General features: G+C 39.9%; 1 protein-coding gene across 1 annotated transcript in view; it reads left to right on the top strand.

Moving 5' to 3' along the window:
- The first annotated feature begins 239 nt into the window (after positions 1-239).
- The window catches only part of LOC118217358 (uncharacterized threonine-rich GPI-anchored glycoprotein PJ4664.02-like), a 40,804-nt gene continuing 19,197 nt past the window's right edge, over positions 240-21,846 (top strand). The window contains exon 1 of the mRNA XM_035399295.1: positions 240-475. Within this exon, the coding sequence (XP_035255186.1) occupies positions 424-475 (52 nt within the window). The 5' untranslated portion in view covers positions 240-423. The remainder of the gene's footprint in view (positions 476-21,846) is intronic.

Here is a 21,846-nt window from a genome sequence, read left to right as displayed (position 1 = left end):
ATTTTTGTACGCTGAAAACGTGTTTAAGGTAAACGGAGTGCAAAGTGAACATTAACATTTGTACATTTTATAGAAATTAAGCTCCCGTTATCCCGCTTCACTTTTTTAATTCTTGTCAGAATTTCCCTGCATGAATGAATGACTGAGCGTCAATGCTGCTCAAGGCTAATCCCGCCCCAGCGAGGAGTGGCTTGGCATCTTGCTCCGGTCCTCTAAAGCTTACAGTTAGAAACACCTGAGCCAGATTTCAAGCAGAGGAAAGGGAATAGATCTACTTTTATATAGTTATTTTTCCCGAGGCTACGGTTTCCTTGAAGGAACTAAGATACTAAGCGATCGGTTTTCTTGAAACGTCAGGCCGTCTCGTTTGTTGCTTTGATTTCGGAACGCGATCATCACGTTTTATTTGGCTGGGTTTTGAAGATGTTACATGAACTTATCCTCTGCTGTTTGGTGGTAGCGATTTTCACACCAGGTAAGTGATGAATACATATACCCATGTCAGCTCCTCTAACTGGTTTAGACTGTAAGTAGCCTACCAGAAAATGTATTATTTATTATTTGCTAAAACAAATGGGAAGTGTCTGCTGTCAGGGAGTGATATTTTATTACTGTGTATTATACAATAATAAATTATTCCATATTTAACATGTAGTCGTCCGACGATGATAGAAAAACATAATTTCGGTGTCGATACGAACATTTAAGTGTTAAGCAAGAAAGTCGGATAAATATGAAACATGGAAAATGATGTTGGTAACTAGTTGATTCATCTAGTCACTCTAGCAACGCTTATATGTTATAGTTTTATGGCAACGGAAACACTGTGAACAATTTAAGGGATATTGAAAAAGTAACACGAGCAACAGGTCATACAGGTGGCAAGTTGTTAAAAAAAGGATAGGCTTTTTGGTTTTGCCGCTGTCAACCGGTTTCATCCAATGAACTTGGCTTGTTTAAGGAAAATAGTTGGTTGGTTTGACTTTCACAAGTGTTGTATACTAAACATTTTGTTTCAGCCGTGATTGGATTGAAAAAAAAAAAAACTTTAACTATGTCTTGTACTAGGCACCGTAATGTGGGATAACCGCATCACGGAGAACCCTTTCTCAGAATATTAAACGTAACGAAAAGTTCCGAGAATGCCGCCGTGGTCCTTCGAGATAATACCTTGAAAGGGTTTGAAGGTGACGTCACATAACGGAAACAGCAGTAATATAAATATTAATAATAATAATAATAATAATAATAATAATAATAGCGCTAAACGGAGACGATGTCCCACGCTGCATTGCCTTACTTTTTGTAGAGTATAAAACTCACTCTAGACAAGAGGCCAAATCCTCAAGTAAAGGGCAACTAATTAAATACACCAAAAGCGTGTATGGGGGTATCCGTGGGAGGCAATGCCATTTGCATTTCAGAACGCGGAACCCGGGTCGGTGTCGGAATGTGTGCAGTTATGGTTTTGCCAGTCCTCCACTACCTAGCTGTGAGTGTGCAATGTTAAATGATGTGTGCAGGTCACATTTATTCAAGGGCAATTCATATTCATAATGCCTCAGGTGCAAAAGTGGAATTTGATAGTGAATTTGATATGAAAAATGAGGGTCCTAGTAATGATTTTAGGAAGTGTACAACATTTATTGTGGTAGTTGCTGGAGGAAGGGGTGAGGAGTTATCTCAATACTTGCATTTTTCAAAGTATTTGTCCAGGACTTTATTCGGTATCGAAAGCCACAAGTCTTTTATGTATAATCACCCAGTGATTGCACGTTTAAAACTTCAGTGCCCCCTGGCCCCTGCCTACATCTGTTATACGTAGCACTGAGACAGCATGAGACAGCAGGGTGACTGAATGATGCCTACCCCCTGACTCACCCCCCCCCCCCCCCCCCCCCCCCACCCCCTCACCCCGCCCCAACAGCACAGGCTGCACATGAATCACCACACCCAGAAAGCTGACCTTGCCGGTCAGAGCCTTTGCCAGCCTGCCAGCACACCTCTACTGAACCTTTCCAATACCCTGCAGTGACACATAGCAGGCAGTTATCTCACGGAGGTTCAATCCCCAAGAAGCGGCTAACTTACCTGACCTAAGCAGTCTGGTGTGGGGATTTGGATCAGGCGCCTTTGGGGGGGGGGGGGGGGGGGCGGGGGAGTAGGTTGTTGTGGGGGGTGGGGAGATGGATCGAGGCTGTCGTGAGTTTGAGGAGAACCGGGAGCCTTTCGAGCTAATGCAGTAATATCCGGGAGACTCCCCGGCTGCCCCGAAGGCTGGGTCTTATTGTGCAAGTGAAGCTGGTCCTGTGGTTTCAGAGAGACTCGCTCATGTCCGTGAGCTAGCTGTTAATGGTTACATTCACATTTGGGCATTTAGCCTGAAAGTACGCACGGTCTAGGAATGAGCAGCTCTGATCCTCCCACAACCACCAGCAACATATAATACATAGAACGAAGATAAGTGCCACGGTCGGCGTGAGTGGGAGACTGAGAAATGGAAACGAGTGGGTCACTCATTTATTTAATAGTCATCACATCTATTAAGACTGCATATAACCTTGAAAAATCACATGGTGATTTTTATGTACCGGTGGGGACTCCGGTTGAAAGAAAAATCTTTTCCTTGTGTTCGTTTCGCCTCCTCCATCGCGGGTCATTGGTCAGAATTACGCGTCACGGAAAGGCTCGCCTGAGTTTGGAGGAGATTTCGAGGCTGATTGTACAGGCAGGAATCCGTGTCAAGGTGCGGGCTGGTTTGAAGCCCATCATCGTGGCCGTCCACGCCTCTGGACCGCATGTGAGTGTGTCCCACGGCATCCCCCCAGATTAATCACTGTGTACAGCAGGGTTAATATGGCTACCGCGGCGAGACGAGCCTGTCTGAGCAGTCAGACATTGGCTTTCTGTGCTGGTGAGGGAGCCCTCGTTCACATCTGACAGGATTACAGCGGCTCTGAGGAGCGGTAATCTCGTGCTGTAATTGGAAAGCCCTCGCTGGAGGACGGGAGCTTTAATTGGATATGATGGCGTCGGCCCACAGAACGGTCACCGCCTCTGGGAGCCATCTGTTACCCAGGTATTAAGGGTCATTCGCAAAAGCTTGGGGTTCCGCAGGACAGAAGGTTTCTAAAGCACAGGTTCCACAGGAGAGCAGCTTTCCAAACCCTGCGACCTGAAGGGGTTTCTGAACCCTTCATTCTGAAGGGGTGCAGGGTTCTGAATCCTTAGTTCTGAAGGGGAGCGGGCTTCTAAATTCTGAGTCCAGAATTGTTTTGAAAGCCTGGGTTCTGAAGGAGTGAGAGTTTATAAAGCTCATGTTCTGAAGGGTTAGCGAGTTTCTGAAGTCTGTGGCCTAACGAGGAAGAGATTTCACTGGCGTTCCCCTCTGAGCAGGTGTACGAATTCCTGTGCACTGTGACTCGAGCTTGTTGCCTTGGAGGCAAGTCTATACGGCCCACCATGTGCTGTCCACTGCCGTGCCACCCTCAGGTGCCAGATTACTTAACTCTGCCTTGCTTGTCTCTCTTCTTATGGTCAAGATCAAAACTGGATCTGTCACTACAGAGCTTACAGAAGGGTCACGTAGTCACGGAAACTAATTGTAGTTTCGTGTGAGTCTAAAACAACTCTGACTAATCACATTTCTCCAAACCAGTTCAGATCTGGTTATTTGGCCCTCCCCTCTCACGCATAATTTTATCCCTAACAAAATGTCAGAAAACCTTTCGTTTCTTGAAAGGACCGCCTTCTCAAATGAATGATCAGAATAAAAATTACAGGAGCAAAAACTGTCTGGTCAGGTGTCCAAATGTTCCAGCAGCTACCACACAACCGAAACCAATGAGTTACTAGGATACCGCAGGAAATACCTCTGTAAACAGTCTGGAGGAGTGTCAGCTGACAATCTGAAGTTGTTGCCTCTATATAGTTATTTTTATACTCAGCACCGCTGTGTTTGTTGCAACTGTAAAGCCTGAACAGACTGCCACAAGTACATTCTAGGAATTCAGGTGTGACAGGGAGAAGGAAGGAAGGTGAGAAATATAGTAATTATTATTATAGTATTACTTCATTATGCTGTATAACTATAGTATAATAAAGTAATTCACTCCATTGTGGGCTGGGTATGCCAAACATATATGTACACAGATGACAGAAAATTGAGCCTGCAATAGGCCATTAGACCCTTTTTGTGCTGAAATTCTGTACTAGAACAAAAACAATAGTCAAGGGGGTCAAGTCACAAATACATATGCTTATGCAAAAAACATAAATATGCATATTCCTAACTAGGTGCTTTCTACAAAAGAATTTAAAAAAAAAAGATTTTTTTGTGAATTTTTAAATTTTAAAAATTTGTTGAGCTCCATAGTGCCACCTCATGGTTTCATTGGGCTAGTTCTTTAGAGTTCGTCTCAGGATATGCCCAACGCTTTGGGATTTATTTGCATTTTCATTAAAAGCCATGGCCACATGCAAATTCATTGGCTTACTCCAGGCATGTTTTTAAGTGTAGCAACATTTCTTATGCTGGGGCCTTAGATACTGGTGAGTAGATGCTATATGCCAAGTTTTGTCTCCTTCTAGGAGGAGATAAATTTTTGCTGTAGGGATGTATTTATTCTTTGAAGGGAGAGAAATCTAGTAAAATAGAATTTTCATTCGAAGTCACTGGAGTCAGGAGTTATGGCCTGTCAAAATTTGAATTTTTGACAATTTGCTGTAGCGCCATCAAGTGGCCAATCGAGGCCAAATTAATTAGATCGGAAACATGGTTAAAAAAATCTACAGGATAATTTTGTTGATTGCTACAATTTGTTCCGCGCAGATCTATCAAGCAAAGGATGTGGCGTTGCTATCTGAATAAGAATTTTATCTAAGTAAATTCAGTGGCAATTGTGATTAAATATTTTTCTGATTTTTTGATTTCCTGGCAGCAAGGCGTGTAATTACTGCTGTCCAATTACTGCCATGTTGCAGTTATTGGTTCTTGCAAATCTCCTTCCATCGCAAAGGATTCTGTTTCTTTTCTATTTAGTGTATTGGCTTAATGATTGAGTTTAATGATTCTGAATTTGTGCTCTTGGCTGGCTTGAACTGGTACTGGCTTCTCCCTGCCTCAGCCAATTTGTCTGAAGCAGGTTTCTGTTGCAAATTGAACCTTTCCCAGCTCGTTATCTTTCCCTCTCGCTCTGACTCAAAATGGCAAAAATACGTCTACACTCTTGGGCTTAGTCCTTATGAACACACATAAATAAATACTCACCTGTTGGTGTATTCTCAAATGGTCTTAGTGATCACTGCACTATTGCCTGTGTCAGGGCTCCCAAAAACTCTGCCTGACTTTATCATAAAAATAATATATTTAAGTTTTGTAGAACAGGTATTTCTGCACAATATAAAATGCGGCGACTTGGGCAGAATTAGTCTGATCCCTGATGTGCGATTACTTTCACTCTGCCTTTCTGTCTACAACAAACAAACGCGCACCTCTTCAAAAATATAGAATTAAAGGGCGAGACAACCTTTGGTTTTGGCTCACAGTCAAGAGACTGAGTGCTAGACTGTTACTGCCAATGTGTCTGCAGTAGATGGGAAAGATATTGAGCAAGTGTCTTCTTACAAATATCTGGCTGGATGAAAAAGCTCTGTTTTAAAATGCGCATTGACAATCTTGTTCAAATCTGAAGGTTAAAGTGTCAATCCTCATTTTTTAAAATATTGAAAAGCCACATTTGATACCTTTTCACAGTGACATTTTTGTAGCAATATCGCTTGAATGTGTTGGCGTTCTGTATGCTATTTCCTTGCTCTATATGCTAGTTTTTCACTGGTGGTGTCGGGTGCGATAATCCGGCCAAGTATTCAAATATGATGAGGCGCGCACAGGAACGTGCATCTAAGTATCTAAAATCCAGAAAGCATCTTTAAAATTAGCTTTGATATGTTGCTCAGTTTTACCATGTCAGACGACATTGCTTGTCTCTTGGCAGTCTTCTTTCTTCAAAATACACTACAGCAGGATTATCTTCTTAAAGAAAAGCTTTGTCTGCATTGGCAACAACATTTAAAAGAATTCACTGTGGTAATTAATTAAAGAGCGCATGGTATAAGTAGTCTCATTCTGAAACAACGGTGACACCAGCTCTTCGGTGAGCATACTGCACAAGGAAAAGACAGGTGAAATTAAGAAATGACAACACACATCAATAAAACCACAAATTATACATTATACATTTCAGCTAAAGCAATTACAAACGTCAGGTTTTAAGGTCTAAAATGTCCTGTCCAAACGGATGGACAGTGGGACTCACCTGGTAATAAATAAAATAAAATAAATGAAATAAATAAAAATCCCGATTTCCCAGGTATAAGTGGGAACATAAGGTTAGCCTCCTCTACTGAATAAGGACCTGTAGCTATGGATGAAAGCCAACAGGTGCAAAGCACACCAGCGTGGTGTTATGTCATGTTTTGAGTCTGTTATAGACTTTGAGGGTCACGGAGCAAGTAACTTTAATGAAAATGTGTCTTACATTCATAAAGTGCTGATCTAGGATCAAATTTCCCCTGTCCATATCCTAACTGTGTCCCTTATGAGCCAAGAGGCTGAACTGATCCCAGATCAGCGTTCCAGCTCTCAGGTGATTTGTGAAAGCAGGCCCAGACCTTCTCCTCTATCCTCTTGTCTTTACTGGGAAATTAGCTTAAAGGAACCCAGAGTGGCTTTCTTAATTTAGCCCTCACTTTTTTCATATTGAACTTGAGGGAGTGAGACACCACAGGAGAGCCCTTTAACAGGCTAAAGGAGGGCCCTATGCTCACCAATAGAGGATGTGACATAGAGAACCCCGTGCGTTTCCTGGCAGACATTCGTCCAAGCAAATAGAGCTAACTGTACCGATGGCTTCCTTCTCTACACTGTCTACTAGTTTCAAGGGAACTAACCAAAGGGAAGAATTTAGTGGCTGGCTGGCATTTGAGATCGTAGATAAGGGGCCCATTGAAAATGGGCTGAAAGAGGAAGAAGGTACGGAGCAAGGCGGGTAGGATCTCTTTCATGAGACAGGTCACCTCTGTGTTGCTGGCGACAGCTGACCTGCTTTGATTTCGCGAGCCGTGCCCCAGGGAACAAAGGAAGTAGAGCTGACGACTTCAGGTACATCCTACGCACTGGATTTTCATTAAGGTGCAGTTCTACTTCCTGTACACCGGAACATAACTCTGCCTGTGCAGGGTGTGCTGGTGTTAGCACCAATCTTAAAATGAACAGGAGATCCACTCACCCTGCTTTTGAGATTGCGAGAGACCAGCAGTTTAAGTTGTTTAGTTCCAAAAGTCTCAGAAGGAAATGGCCAACATGGCAGGATGTCCCAAACTGTGTTTCTGTTTCAACAGAATCTAATAATCTAATTCAGGCTAACTACAATCTGACCTGTTAACGTTGTGTCCCTTTTGGGTGAACACCAAACTCATGACCGTGTTGATACTACAAAAATATACACTTGGTGACTTCAGTTAATGAAGTTGAAGAATAAATTATATAACAGTAGTTCGGAATTGAAGTCTTTGTGCTTAGTCCCTTGACCTTCCTTCTTGATCATAATCAGTCCCCTAGTCCAAAAATAATTTTGAGTTGTTTGAAGCATCATTGTGCCAGATCACATTTGTGGTTTCCAAGTGTGCGATTTCAGCTACTGTAAACTCATAATTTAAAATAAAATAGAGAAATATTTAGATGTATGAAAGCCCTAGGTTTTTAGAAATGTTTTTTGCTTTTCTAACTTACCAGGATTAAAAACATAACATATCCTGTTACTGCTCTCTTTATCAAAGCAGGACAATTTCTGTCCTTCCTTTGGTATTTCGGTATTGAAAAAGTAAATACTCTGAGACGAGGAGGTGACTTAGATGCCCTTCTCCTTCGATGTCAGGCTTTGTGGATCCATAGTCTTAGGAACTTGACTCCACGTGGTCTGAATGTTGAGTTTGATTTAAGGCCTTTTATTTAAATATATGTTAATCTAGGAGGCATGCTTATTTTTTCCCCATTATCAGAACGTTTTGTGTGTCCTATATCGTGCTTAAAAAAAAAAAAAAAAATGTCTTAGTGTTTTGTTATTTATAGTCCACTGATGATGTTATCTGACCAATCACCTATCTGAAACAGGCATATGCCTGTTTGAACAGCATGAAAAATGTTTCAGTTGATTCAGGTGGATGCCCTGACGAAGGCGCCTGTTTGCCAGAACGTCGGTCAGATTTTAAACGCTAAAGGTACTCCATGCATCAAAGCTTGAGAGTGCGACAGCCTCCCTTTATTGCAGTATGCGTTCCACCAGCCAGCACCTCCGCGATCCAGGTGTGTGTTCCTTTCGCTCAACAACAGGCTTTTCCAAATAAAACATTCCTTTGGCCAAAATGTACTTTAGCGCAGAAACAAACCCTGTGTGTGTGTGCACTGCCATGCTTTCAGTGATAACTGGCATTCTGTGAGACTAATAATCTAGCGGAGGACGTGGCGGCATTCTCAAGCACCCAGAAGGCGAGTTAAGCACGCCCTTGGCCCTAGACTGGGGACGCGCTCATATGTACGCCCACCATGTCTGTATTCTCTCTCTAATCAGGCCTCCGTCTCTGCTCGATGCCAGACGAACTATTTCGGGAACACATTTTTAATCCTTCCCAATAAGCTGGAGATGTTTCCGTGGCAACTCTGGGGGGGGGGGGGGGGGAGCGTCCGAGGCGCATTGTACCGACTGTGGCATATGCAGCGTAAACTGTGTTTCATGAGGAAGAAAGCAGAGGCGAAAGGGTCAGTCTTTTGAAATGGCAAAAGACAGAATGACCCCTTTGATGCGACGGTCGCAGAAATTTGGGCACGCGTGCGCGCGCCTCAACCAGCAGTGCCGCGATGCGTTCGAAAAGAACCGCGAGGACGATGAATAAATGACGAAGACGAGCGTTGTGGAAGTGAGTCACAGGGCTCGCTACGCTGGCGCACAGAAGAAGTGCGCTGGGTGCCCCCCCCCCCCCCCCCGAACATCCCCGGCTCGGCCACGGTGACTCGCGCTTCCCCTTCGCCAGCGAGGTGGCCGCAACTTTAGAATGGGGTTTTTGCGGACGAGGGAGGTTTGCGATAAGCGGAGACGGTGCGTGCAGTGTGCGTATTGTCCTGTAGCACTCCCCTTGATTCAGCCTGTGTACATTACATTACAGGCGTTTAGCATTTATCTAGAACGACTTACACAATGTTTACATAGCATTTACATTGCATCGATTTATACAGCTTGATATATACTGCAAGTTACGTAAGTTGCTGAAGGGTACAATGGCAGTGCCCTACCCGGGAATCGAACCTTTTGGTTACAAGACCAGTTCCCATTGTACTACGCTGCCACCTGTGTAAGTTTGTCCAGAGCAGCATTTGTTCTGAGAGCCACATAAATATAGTAAAAAAAAAAAAAAGGGAGCGATATGTTCTAAGTTCAAATGCAAGCTTTTGCACACCGGACTGTTCCTGAACAGTAACAGTTCATAGATATACAGTCTCAGTTGTATGCTAGCCATTTAGCCATGGTTATCGTGGCTGTAGCGGTCCAAAGGAATGGGCACCTTGTGTCCTGAATATGACCTGATAAGACGCAATAATTCAAGTGGCCTTTGCATAATGCTTAGCTGAAGGCTCCAGCAGTACGCTCTGTGCCTTCAAAAGAGGCTGTGTCAATTCTCTTATTTGAAAACTCAACACAAAGTTAGGCCATGTAAATCGGTCGGGTTCATCTCTAAAGTCAAGAGTGTTTTTTCCCCTCTTGATATGTTTCATGGGAAGAGTGAGATATTAAAGTGTGAATTTTCCAGCTTATTTATTATTATTATTATTATTATTATTATTATTATTATTATTATTTATATGCAGTTCTTTCTGAGTAAGGACCATCCCAGCCTTGTTTTATTTGCTTGGAACATTTTCCATTTGTATTATTGTATTCGTGATATTTACCTTGATTTTTAATAAATTTTAAATGGGTTTTCTGAAGTTTTCCAAGCTACCAATGGCTTCAATTAGGGTTAAGGGCCCAAACTAGGGTTAGGGTTAGGAAAACGGTAAGTCTGAGGGTAAAGGCAAAATGACGGCTGTGATCAGCAGCTTGAAGAATGGTTAGGACACAGGTTTGGTAACGATTTTGAATTAGTCAAATATTTTCTACTGTAGCATGGGTACCTATGGCCATTAAAAAATGAGCAATATTTAAAAAAATTTTCAAGAAAAAAATCTCTTTAAAAGACCTGAAACATATCATTTTCCATTTGTATTATTGTATTCGTGATATTTACCTTGATTTTTAATCAATTTAAAATGGGTTTTCTGAAGTTTTCCAAGCTACCAATGGCTTCAATTAGGGTTAAGGGCCCAAATTAGGGTTAGGGTTAGGAAAACCGTAAGTCTGAGGGTAAAGGCAAGTTGACGGCTGTGTTCAGCAGCTTGAAGAATGGTTAGGACACAGGTTTGTTAATGATTTTGAATGAGTCAAATATTTTCTACTGTAGCATGGGTACCTATGGCCATTAAAAAATGAGCAATATATTAATATTTTTTCAATGAAAAAAAATCTTTTTAAAAGACCTGAAACATATAATTTTGCATTTGTATTATTGTATTCGTGATATTTACCTTGATTCTTAATCAATTTTAAATGGGTTTTCTGAAGTTATCCAAGCTACCAATGGCTTCAATTAGGGTTAAGGGCCCAAACTAGGGTTAGGGTTAGGAAAACGGTAAGTCTGAGGGTAAAGGCGAGTTCACAGCTGTGTTCAGCAGCTTGAAGAATAGTTAGGACACAGGTTTGTTAATGATTTTGAATGAGTCAAATATTTTCTACTGTAGCATGGGTACCTATGGCCATTAAAGAATGAGCAATGTATAAAACATTTTTCAAGAAAAAAATCTTTTTAAAAGACCTGAAACATATCATTTTCCATTTGTATTATTGTATTCGTGATATTTACCTTGATTTTTAATAAATTTAAAATGGGTTTTCTGAAGTTTTCCAAGCTACCAATGGCTTCAATTAGGGTTAAGGGCCCAAATTAGGGTTAGGGTAAGGAAAACGGTAAGTCTGAGGGTAAAGGCAAGTTGACGGCTGTGTTCAGCAGCTTGAAGAATGGTTAGGACACAGGTTTGTTAATGATTTTGAATGAGTCAAATATTTTCTACTGTAGCATGGGTACCTATGGCCATTAAAAAATGAGCAATATATTAATATTTTTTCAATGAAAAAAAATCTTTTTAAAAGACCTGAAACATATAATTTTGCATTTGTATTATTGTATTCGTGATATTTACCTTGATTCTTAATCAATTTTAAATGGGTTTTCTGAAGTTATCCAAGCTACCAATGGCTTCAATTAGGGTTAAGGGCCCAAACTAGGGTTAGGGTTAGGAAAACGGTAAGTCTGAGGGTAAAGGCGAGTTCACAGCTGTGTTCAGCAGCTTGAAGAATAGTTAGGACACAGGTTTGTTAATGATTTTGAATGAGTCAAATATTTTCTACTGTAGCATGGGTACCTATGGCCATTAAAAAATGAGCAATATATTAATATTTTTTCAATGAAAAAAAATCTTTTTAAAAGACCTGAAACATATCATTTTTCATTTGTATTATTGTATTCGTGATATTTACCTTGATTCTTAATCAATTTTAAATGGGTTTTCTGAAGTTATCCAAGCTACCAATGGCTTCAATTAGGGTTAAGGGCCCAAACTAGGGTTAGGGTTAGGAAAACGGTAAGTCTGAGGGTAAAGGCGAGTTCTCAGCTGTGTTCAGCAGCTTGAAGAATAGTTAGGACACAGGTTTGTAAATGATTTTGAATGAGTCAAATATTTTCTACTGTAGCATGTGTACCCTATGGCCATTAAAGAATGAGCAATGTATAAAACATTTTTCAAGAAAAAAATCTTTTTAAAAGACCTGAAACATATTATTTTGCATTTGTATTTTTGTATTCGTGATATTTACCTTGATTCTTAATCAAATTAAAATGTGTTTTCTGAAGTTTTCCAAGCTACCAATGGCTTCAATTAGGGTTAAGGGCCCAAATTAGGGTTAGGGTTAGGAAAACCGTAAGTCTGAGGGTAAAGGCAAGATGACGGCTGTGTTCAGCAGCTTGAAGAATGGTTAGGACACAGGTTTGTTAATGATTTTGAATGAGTCAAATATTTTCTACTGTAGCATGGGTACCTATGGCCTTTAAAAAATGAGCAATATATAAAAAAATTTTCAATTAAAAAAAATCTTTTTAAAAGACCTGAAACATATTATTTTGCATTTGTATTATTGTATTCGTGATATTTACCTTGATTCTTAATCAATTTTAAATGGGTTTTCTGAAGTTTTCCAAGCTACCAATGGCTTCAATTAGGGTTAAGGGCCCAAATTAGGGTTAGGGTTAGGAAAACCGTAAGTCTGAGGGTAAAGGCAAGTTGATGGCTGTGTTCAGCAGCTTGAAGAATGGTTAGGACACAGGTTTGTTAATGATTTTGAATGAGTCAAATATTTTCTACTGTAGCATGGGTACCTATGGCCATTAAAGAATGAGCAATGTATAAAACATTTTTCAAGAAAAAAATCTTTTTAAAAGACCTGAAACATATCATTTTCCATTTGTATTATTGTATTCGTGATATTTACCTTGATTTTTAATACATTTAAAATGGGTTTTCTGAAGTTTTCCAAGCTACCAATGGCTTCAATTAGGGTTAAGGGCCCAAATTAGGGTTAGGGTTAGGAAAATCGTAAGTCTGAGGGTAAAGGCGAGTTCACAGCTGTGTTCAGCAGCTTGAAGAATGGTTAGGACACAGGTTTGTTAATGATTTTGAATGAGTCAAATATTTTCTACTGTAGCATGGGTACCTATGGCCATTAAAAAATGAGCAATATATTAATATTTTTTCAATGAAAAAAAATGTTTTTAAAAGACCTGAAACATATTATTTTGCATTTGTATTATTGTATTCGTGATATTTACTTTGATTCTTAATCAATTTTAAATTGGTTTTCTGAAGTTTTCCAAGCTACCAATGGCTTCAATTAGGGTTAAGGGCCCAAATTAGGGTTAGGGTTAGGAAAACCGTAAGTCTGAGGGTAAAGGCAAGTTGACGGCTGTGTTCAGCAGCTTGAAGAATGGTTAGGACACAGGTTTGTTAATGATTTTGAATGAGTCAAATATTTTCTACTGTAGCATGGGTACCTATGGCCATTAAAAAATGAGCAATATATAAAACATTTTCCAAGAAAAAAATCTTTTTAAAAGACCTGAAACATATCATTTTCCATTTGTATTATTGTATTCGTGATATTTACCTTGATTTTTAATACATTTAAAATGGGTTTTCTGAAGTTTTCCAAGCTACCAATGGCTTCAATTAGGGTTAAGGGGCCAAATTAGGGTTAGGGTTAGGAAAATCGTAAGTCTGAGGGTAAAGGCGAGTTCACAGCTGTGTTCAGCAGCTTGAAGAATGGTTAGGACACAGGTTTGTTAATGATTTTGAATGAGTCAAATATTTTCTACTGTAGCATGGGTACCTATGGCCATTAAAAAATGAGCAATATATTAATATTTTTTCAATGAAAAAAAATCTTTTTAAAAGACCTGAAACATATTATTTTGCATTTGTATTATTGTATTCGTGATATTTACCTTGATTCTTAATCAATTTTAAATGGGTTTTCTGAAGTTTTCCAAGCTACCAATGGCTTCAATTAGGGTTAAGGGCCCAAATTAGGGTTAGGGTTAGGAAAACGGTAAGTCTGAGGGTAAAGGCAAGTTGACGGCTGTGTTCAGCAGCTTGAAGAATAGTTAGGACACAGGTTTGTTAATGATTTTGAATGAGTCAAATATTTTCTACTGTAGCATGGGTACCTATGGCCATTAAAGAATGAGCAATATATTAATATTTTTTCAATGAAAAAAAATCTTTTTAAAAGACCTGAAACATATCATTTTCCATTTGTATTATTGTATTCGTGATATTTACCTTGATTTTTAATACATTTAAAATGGGTTTTCTGAAGTTTTCCAAGCTACCAATGGCTTCAATTAGGGTTAAGGGCCCAAACTAGGGTTAGGGTTAGGAAAACGGTAAGTCTGAGGGTAAAGGCGAGTTCTCAGCTGTGTTCAGCAGCTTGAAGAATAGTTAGGACACAGGTTTGTAAATGATTTTGAATGAGTCAAATATTTTCTACTGTAGCATGGGTACCCTATGGCCATTAAAGAATGAGCAATGTATAAAACATTTTTCAAGAAAAAAATCTTTTTAAAAGACCTGAAACATATTATTTTGCATTTGTATTATTGTATTCGTGATATTTACCTTGATTCTTAATCAATTTTAAATTGGTTTTCTGAAGTTTTCCAAGCTACCAATGGCTTCAATTAGGGTTAAGGGCCCAAATTAGGGTTAGGGTTAGGAAAACCGTAAGTCTGAGGGTAAAGGCAAGTTGACGGCTGTGTTCAGCAGCTTGAAGAATGGTTAGGACACAGGTTTGTTAATGATTTTGAATGAGTCAAATATTTTCTACTGTAGCATGGGTACCTATGGCCATTAAAAAATGAGCAATATATAAAACATTTTCCAAGAAAAAAATCTTTTTAAAAGACCTGAAACATATCATTTTCCATTTGTATTATTGTATTCGTGATATTTACCTTGATTTTTAATACATTTAAAATGGGTTTTCTGAAGTTTTCCAAGCTACCAATGGCTTCAATTAGGGTTAAGGGGCCAAATTAGGGTTAGGGTTAGGAAAATCGTAAGTCTGAGGGTAAAGGCGAGTTCACAGCTGTGTTCAGCAGCTTGAAGAATGGTTAGGACACAGGTTTGTTAATGATTTTGAATGAGTCAAATATTTTCTACTGTAGCATGGGTACCTATGGCCATTAAAAAATGAGCAATATATTAATATTTTTTCAATGAAAAAAAATCTTTTTAAAAGACCTGAAACATATTATTTTTCATTTGTATTATTGTATTCGTGATATTTACCTTGATTCTTAATCAATTTTAAATGGGTTTTCTGAAGTTATCCAAGCTACCAATGGCTTCAATTAGGGTTAAGGGCCCAAACTAGGGTTAGGGTTAGGAAAACGGTAAGTCTGAGGGTAAAGGCGAGTTCACAGCTGTGTTCAGCAGCTTGAAGAATGGTTAGGACACAGGTTTGTTAATGATTTTGAATGAGTCAAATATTTTCTACTGTAGCATGGGTACCTATGGCCATTAAAAAATGAGCAATACATAAAACATTTTCCAAGAAAAAAATCTTTTTAAAAGACCTGAAACATATCATTTTCCATTTGTATTATTGTATTCGTGATATTTACCTTGATTTTTAATACATTTAAAATGGGTTTTCTGAAGTTTTCCAAGCTACCAATGGCTTCAATTAGGGTTAAGGGCCCAAATTAGGGTTAGGGTTAGGAAAATCGTAAGTCTGAGGGTAAAGGCGAGTTCACAGCTGTGTTCAGCAGCTTGAAGAATGGTTAGGACACAGGTTTGTTAATGATTTTGAATGAGTCAAATATTTTCTACTGTAGCATGGGTACCTATGGCCATTAAAAAATGAGCAATATATTAATATTTTTTCAATGAAAAAAAATCTTTTTAAAAGACCTGAAACATATTATTTTGCATTTGTATTATTGTATTCGTGATATTTACCTTGATTCTTAATCAATTTTAAATGGGTTTTCTGATGTTTTCCAAGCTACCAATGGCTTCAATTAGGGTTAAGGGCCCAAATTAGGGTTAGGGTTAGGAAAACCGTAAGTCTGAGGGTAAAGGCAAGTTGATGGCTGTGTTCAGCAGCTTGAAGAATGGTTAGGACACAGGTTTGTTAATGATTTTGAATGAGTCAAATATTTTCTACTGTAGCATGGGTACCTATGGCCATTAAAAAATGAGCAATATATAAAACATTTTTCAAGAAAAAAATCTTTTTAAAAGACCTGAAACATATCATTTTCCATTTGTATTATTGTATTCGTGATATTTACCTTGATTCTTAATCAATTTTAAATGGGTTTTCTGAAGTTTTCCAAGCTACCAATGGCTTCAATTAGGGTTAAGGGCCCAAATTAGGGTTAGGGTTAGGAAAACCGTAAGTCTGAGGGTAAAGACAAGTTGATGGCTGTGTTCAGCAGCTTGAAGAATGGTTAGGACACAGGTTTGTTAATGATTTTGAATGAGTCAAATATTTTCTACTGTAGCATGGGTACCTATGGCCATTAAAAAATGAGCAATATATTAATATTTTTTCAATGAAAAAAAATCTTTTTAAAAGACCTGAAACATATTATTTTGCATTTGTATTATTGTATTCGTGATATTTACCTTGATTCTTAATCAATTTTAAATGGGTTTTCTGAAGTTATCCAAGCTACCAATGGCTTCAATTAGGGTTAAGGGCCCAAACTAGGGTTAGGGTTAGGAAAACGGTAAGTCTGAGGGTAAAGGCAAGTTGACGGCTGTGTTCAGCAGCTTGAAGAATAGTTAGGACACAGGTTTGTTAATGATTTTGAATGAGTCAAATATTTTCTACTGTAGCATGGGTACCTATGGCCATTAAAGAATGAGCAATGTATAAAACATTTTTCAAGAAAAAAATCTTTTTAAAAGACCTGAAACATATCATTTTCCATTTGTATTATTGTATTCGTGATATTTACCTTGATTTTTAATAAATTTAAAATGGGTTTTCTGAAGTTTTCCAAGCTACCAATGGCTTCAATTAGGGTTAAGGGCCCAAATTAGGGTTAGGCTTAGGAAAACCGTAAGTCTGAGGGTAAAGGCAAGTTGACGGCTGTGTTCAGCAGCTTGAAGAATGGTTAGGACACAGGTTTGTTAATGATTTTGAATTAGTCAAACATTTTCTACTGTAGCATGGGTACCTATGGCCATTAAAGAATGAGCAATGTATAAAAAAATTTTCAAGAAAAAAATCTTTTTAAAAGACCTGAAACATATCATTTTCCATTTGTATTATTGTATTCGTGATATTTACCTTGATTTTTAATAAATTTAAAATGGGTTTTCTGATGTTTTCCAAGCTACCAATGGCTTCAATTAGGGTTAAGGGCCCAAATTAGGGTTAGGCTTAGGAAAACCGTAAGTCTGAGGGTAAAGGCAAGTTGACGGCTGTGTTCAGCAGCTTGAAGAATGGTTAGGACACAGGTTTGTTAATGATTTTGAATGAGTCAAATATTTTCTACTGTAGCATGGGTACCTATGGCCATTAAAAAATGAGCAATATTTCACCATCAATAATGGCTGAAACAAAATGCTTCATGTATATGACGCATGGCAGTTTAGCATTTCCCTGCCATTTGTGTCATCATGACGCAGCAGAAACACAGAAAGAGGAACGAAACATGCTAAAGCTCTTCGGTAACATCAACAACAGTCGGACGGTCACTTCAGGGAACGCCTCACGAGGCGTGTGTGGGTTTGCATCTGCATCGCTCTGGTGGTGGGGCGGTTGGAAGAGTTTCTCCCTGCTAATAAAGTCAGGCGTATTCTCTGCCTGCAAGCGTGGCAGGAAGATGCGACTATCACAGTGACGATCGACGCACAAACTTCCTCCTGCTTGTTCGCTTCCTCTTAAGCCGCTTGGTTTCGGTGGGGTTTCCCTGGCAACCACGGCGTCAGGACAATGCAGACGCAGACAGACATGCCCGTGCGTTGGTGATGTTGCAGTGTTACAATGTACAATATTCTCCACCTTATTTCTACAGTTCCAGGCTCAGAACACGTTCTGATCTTAGCGTGTATCCATCATAAACAGTGCTGTAAGAGAGATTAGTGAAACCGAGAACGGCGTGTGGGAAAGGATTCACACACGGGACTGCATTGTGTGACAAATTGAATGGCAGGAACTGGCAAATGCAGAACCTCGTCAAGTCCAGCCTTTCTCAATAGGGGCCTGCTGGACTGCTGAGGAAATGCATAAAGCGCCCAGGAAGTGTATTTAGTCATGTGGCTAACTTTAGTCATTTGGCAAAAAGCGAACCAAAACATTTTTATTGAATATGATATGTAAACACCACTAGAACTAGAGATGTACGAAGTGACAACCAAATCAGTGCCATCAAGTCCTGCAAAATCAAAGGGGAGAAGGATTTGTTGTCGTTGGTTTTGTTTATGTTTTAGTAGAAATAGTTTGTAGTCTGATAATGTGGGTTTTCAGATGTTTGTGGAAAGTAGCTTGTGAAATGTACGAGTGAACAGACAATATTTTGCCGAATTTTGACCATGTTAGAGTTAGCGGTTTTCCAGGGTTAGCATTGATGATGCAGGTCCCAGGCTTCACCGCCTGTGATAAAAGGCTTCGGGAATGGGTTCTGTCGGAGAGGGAGCCGACTGCACCCCCCCAGAGTCATGAGTGCACAGGTTTTGATGTTACCTGGAGATCAAAAGCCTGCCACTGCTCCCTTGGGCGTTGAGCGTCACGTCTCCTTTACTGCAGTTCTCTTATTCCTGTTCTGATTTAGATTCTGAGAGGTCCTCCTCAGGCATCTAGGCCTCTGCATTTATCTGAGCTGTCCAGCAGCTTGGAGGTATAGGAAGTGTATGGATATGTGATGTGGAGTGCTCATGCACTGTCTGGCCTCCTGTGGGGGAGAGGAACCCTGTAAATACACGCTAAGAACAAACGCCATGTTTTTCATCTTTTTCCATTTTGAACGGTGTGGGTCTGACTACAAGGCCTCTCTCTGCTTCTGCTCACTCTTCTAGATGTGTTGATTTTTTGTACATTTTACCTGTGTGTGTTTGTGTGTGCGTGCGTGTTTGTGTGTGTGTGTATGTGTGTGTGTGAGAAAGAGAGAGAGAGAGCATGCTCCAGAATAAATAGTTGTAGAAATTAGTCTTGCTATGCAAATTATTCTTGTGCTTATTCTGACAGCCATTGCAGTTGGTTACCTAGTGATAAACTAGTTTATTCGTACAGTGCAGGACAAAGCGTACCATCCATTCCTGTTTCCAGTGAAATAATTACATTGCGCACAGCCTGCCATTTGTTTTTATTTGGCCGTCTGGTGGAAGTGATGCTGCCAGCGGTGTTTACTCCAGGCATCCACTGGCTGCTTGCCCGTGGTGTCCCGTTATTGGTCAGCGAAAGGGGGCCTCATGTCACTACTGATGACTCATTCGTCCTGTCACCGCATGCAGAGTGGAACTTCGAAAACAGGTTTTTCAGATACAGCTTTTCAAACACTCCCAGCTGGGCCTTCAGCCCGGGTCTGTTGCTTAGTTCACGACACTGAGCATGCAATTTTGGCTGTGGAGTGTTGGAATTGGAAGAGGAAGTGGCACCATTCTGGCTCTGGGGATGGGAATGGGAATAAGAGCAGGAAGCTGTGCTTGTTGGACCTTCAGGCTGTGTTTAGTCTTGGGAGTGTGCCTTATTCAGCCAGGGCCAGAAACTTTGCTCTCTCCTGGTATGTGACTGCACAGTTGGGGCTCCTGGTAGATAAGGGCCAAGGAGGCTACTGAGTGCCAGATCACAGAGCCAATGAGATTTTGTTGGACCTCAAACCCTAAAAAACATTCCAACTTGTCTGATGGGTTATCCTGTCGAATGTGTGTGCATGTGCGTGTGCATCTGCGTGTGTGTGTGCATGTGCATGCGTGCGTGCCTTTTCATTCCATGTTTATGAATCAAATCAAGGGAATTAACTCACATGAATGGTATTCTGTTGCCAGGGGCCAGATGATTCTCTGTTTTGATTCAAATTGTGTCTAAAATGGCTCTTTGTGAGGCTGGATGGCCCAGTGACTTGAATGCAAATCCGCTAGCCTTGCTGGATTGCCGCTAAGCATGGGGGAACACACTACATGTTTTCTCTAGACCATATGATTGATTGACAGAGAAAAGAGATGCGTTGACAGTTAATGTGAAACCCTGATGACCCCACATCAATTTTCATATGCCTTGCACAAAAACCTCTTTGTTTAACACTTTTGGTCTTATCCTGAAGGAGACATAATTATTCTCACTGTTTGGAAAGAACAGCACCCCCTCCCCTGTGCATTGCTTGTGAACTCGGGGGCCAAACGGAGCACCTGCTGCTCTGGTGTCTCAGGAGGTTAATCTTATCTGCAGGATGCGGACGAGACAGCATGCTGTGGGAGTTGTCCCAGCTGTCACTCTGATAAGACGGGTGTCGTTGTCAGGGAAGGGGAGGGGCATAATTTCTCAGATGCAGGGATTAACTAGCATGCGGAGAACTCTCCACCTCAGACGTACAACCGTTGAGACACAACACAACCGTTGATTGTAATTAGCTCAGTGTTAGCTCCAACCTAACAAGTTCTCCCTCTTGAACTTCTACAAAAGGAAGTCATAGTTTGTGAGCTTGTTGTCCTGCACTCTGATTAGTACAAGAAGGTTTTAGCCAGTGCAGTGTTATGGATTGTCAAGTAACTCTTCATGCATGAGTATAGTGTTTCCCCTGGGATGTTTTTTGGCAGTGGTGAATGGGTTTTGCAAAGGCTGTCAGCTTAATGGTGCAACTCCATGTTGCATACCGGCACACACACAGCCAATTCTTGGAACTTTGCCACAACTTATTTGCGCCTTAGCTGATTCACTGATTTTTGTGCCAGAATCTTGTTCCCATGTACATTAATGTCGGTCATCTCGCGCTCGTTTATGTATACCATTCGATCTGGTTGAGTTTGGGTAGCGACTCCTATAACGTTCCCTGAAAAAACTAACAATAACCAAAGACGTTACATATAAGTTTACTTAAAAGCGAACGTAAATGTGCACTACCATTTTCACACCAAGTTTCATGCCTGCATATGAACAATATGGGAAAAGAGTCTTGTTCTGCTGATAGTAGTGTCGAGGAAAAAAATGTTTTGAAACCCTAAACGAACTAGTTTGAGCCCTAAACCTTAATTGAAGCCATAGGTATCTTTAAAAACAACTGAAAACCATTTAAAATGGATGAAAAACAAGGTAAATATCATGAATACAATAAAAATATGTTTGAGGTCATTCTTTTAAAAAATAAAATGTTTTCCTAGACAAAATATGCATTTGTTATACATTTTATAAGGCCATAGGTACACATGCAACTAGAGAAAATTTTTGGCTCATTCAAAATCATTAACAAACCCGTTCTAACCTTTCTTCAAGCTGCTGAACATAACCGTGAACTTTCCTCAACCCTCAAACTTACCTTTTTTCCTAACCCTAACCATAACCCTAGCTGAACCCTAGTTTGAGCCCTAAACCGTAAAGCAATAGGTGCTTTTGAAAACATCTGATTACTCATTTTAAATTGATGAGAAACAAAGTCAATCATGAATTCAGTAATACAAATGTAAAATAATATATTTGAGGTCATTAAAAAAAAAATTCCCTCAAAAAATATACTTCTATTCAACATCTTTTTATGGTCATACTGCAGGTATCCTGAACACAGCCGTAAACTTGCCTCAACCCTCAGACTTACCATTTTCATAACTCTTACCCTAATATAGGCCACAGCTTTACTCATTTGTTTCATTCTGTTTTCATTCTCATTTGTTTTACTCATTTGTTGTTATTCTGAGCCAATGGGCCCATTTGCCTCAAAGCATAGCATAGCTTTATTGTGCAAAACAGGCGACAGATCAATGGAGAAGGTGATCCCAATGGATCGGAATGTGTGTTTTTTACACTAAAGGTGTGTGTTGGATCTCATGAGTTTTGCGAGCCTTTCTTGCATTTTGCAAAGACCGTTCTGCTCAGCACCTCAACTAATTAATGTGCATATTTTAGTTATTTGTCAGATTAC

This window comes from Anguilla anguilla, chromosome 17 (genome assembly GCF_013347855.1).
Source record: "Anguilla anguilla isolate fAngAng1 chromosome 17, fAngAng1.pri, whole genome shotgun sequence".
Classification (NCBI taxonomy): Eukaryota; Metazoa; Chordata; class Actinopteri; order Anguilliformes; family Anguillidae; genus Anguilla; species Anguilla anguilla.
The sequence above is the reverse complement of the archived record's forward strand: the minus strand, read 5'-3'. Positions and strand labels throughout refer to the sequence as shown.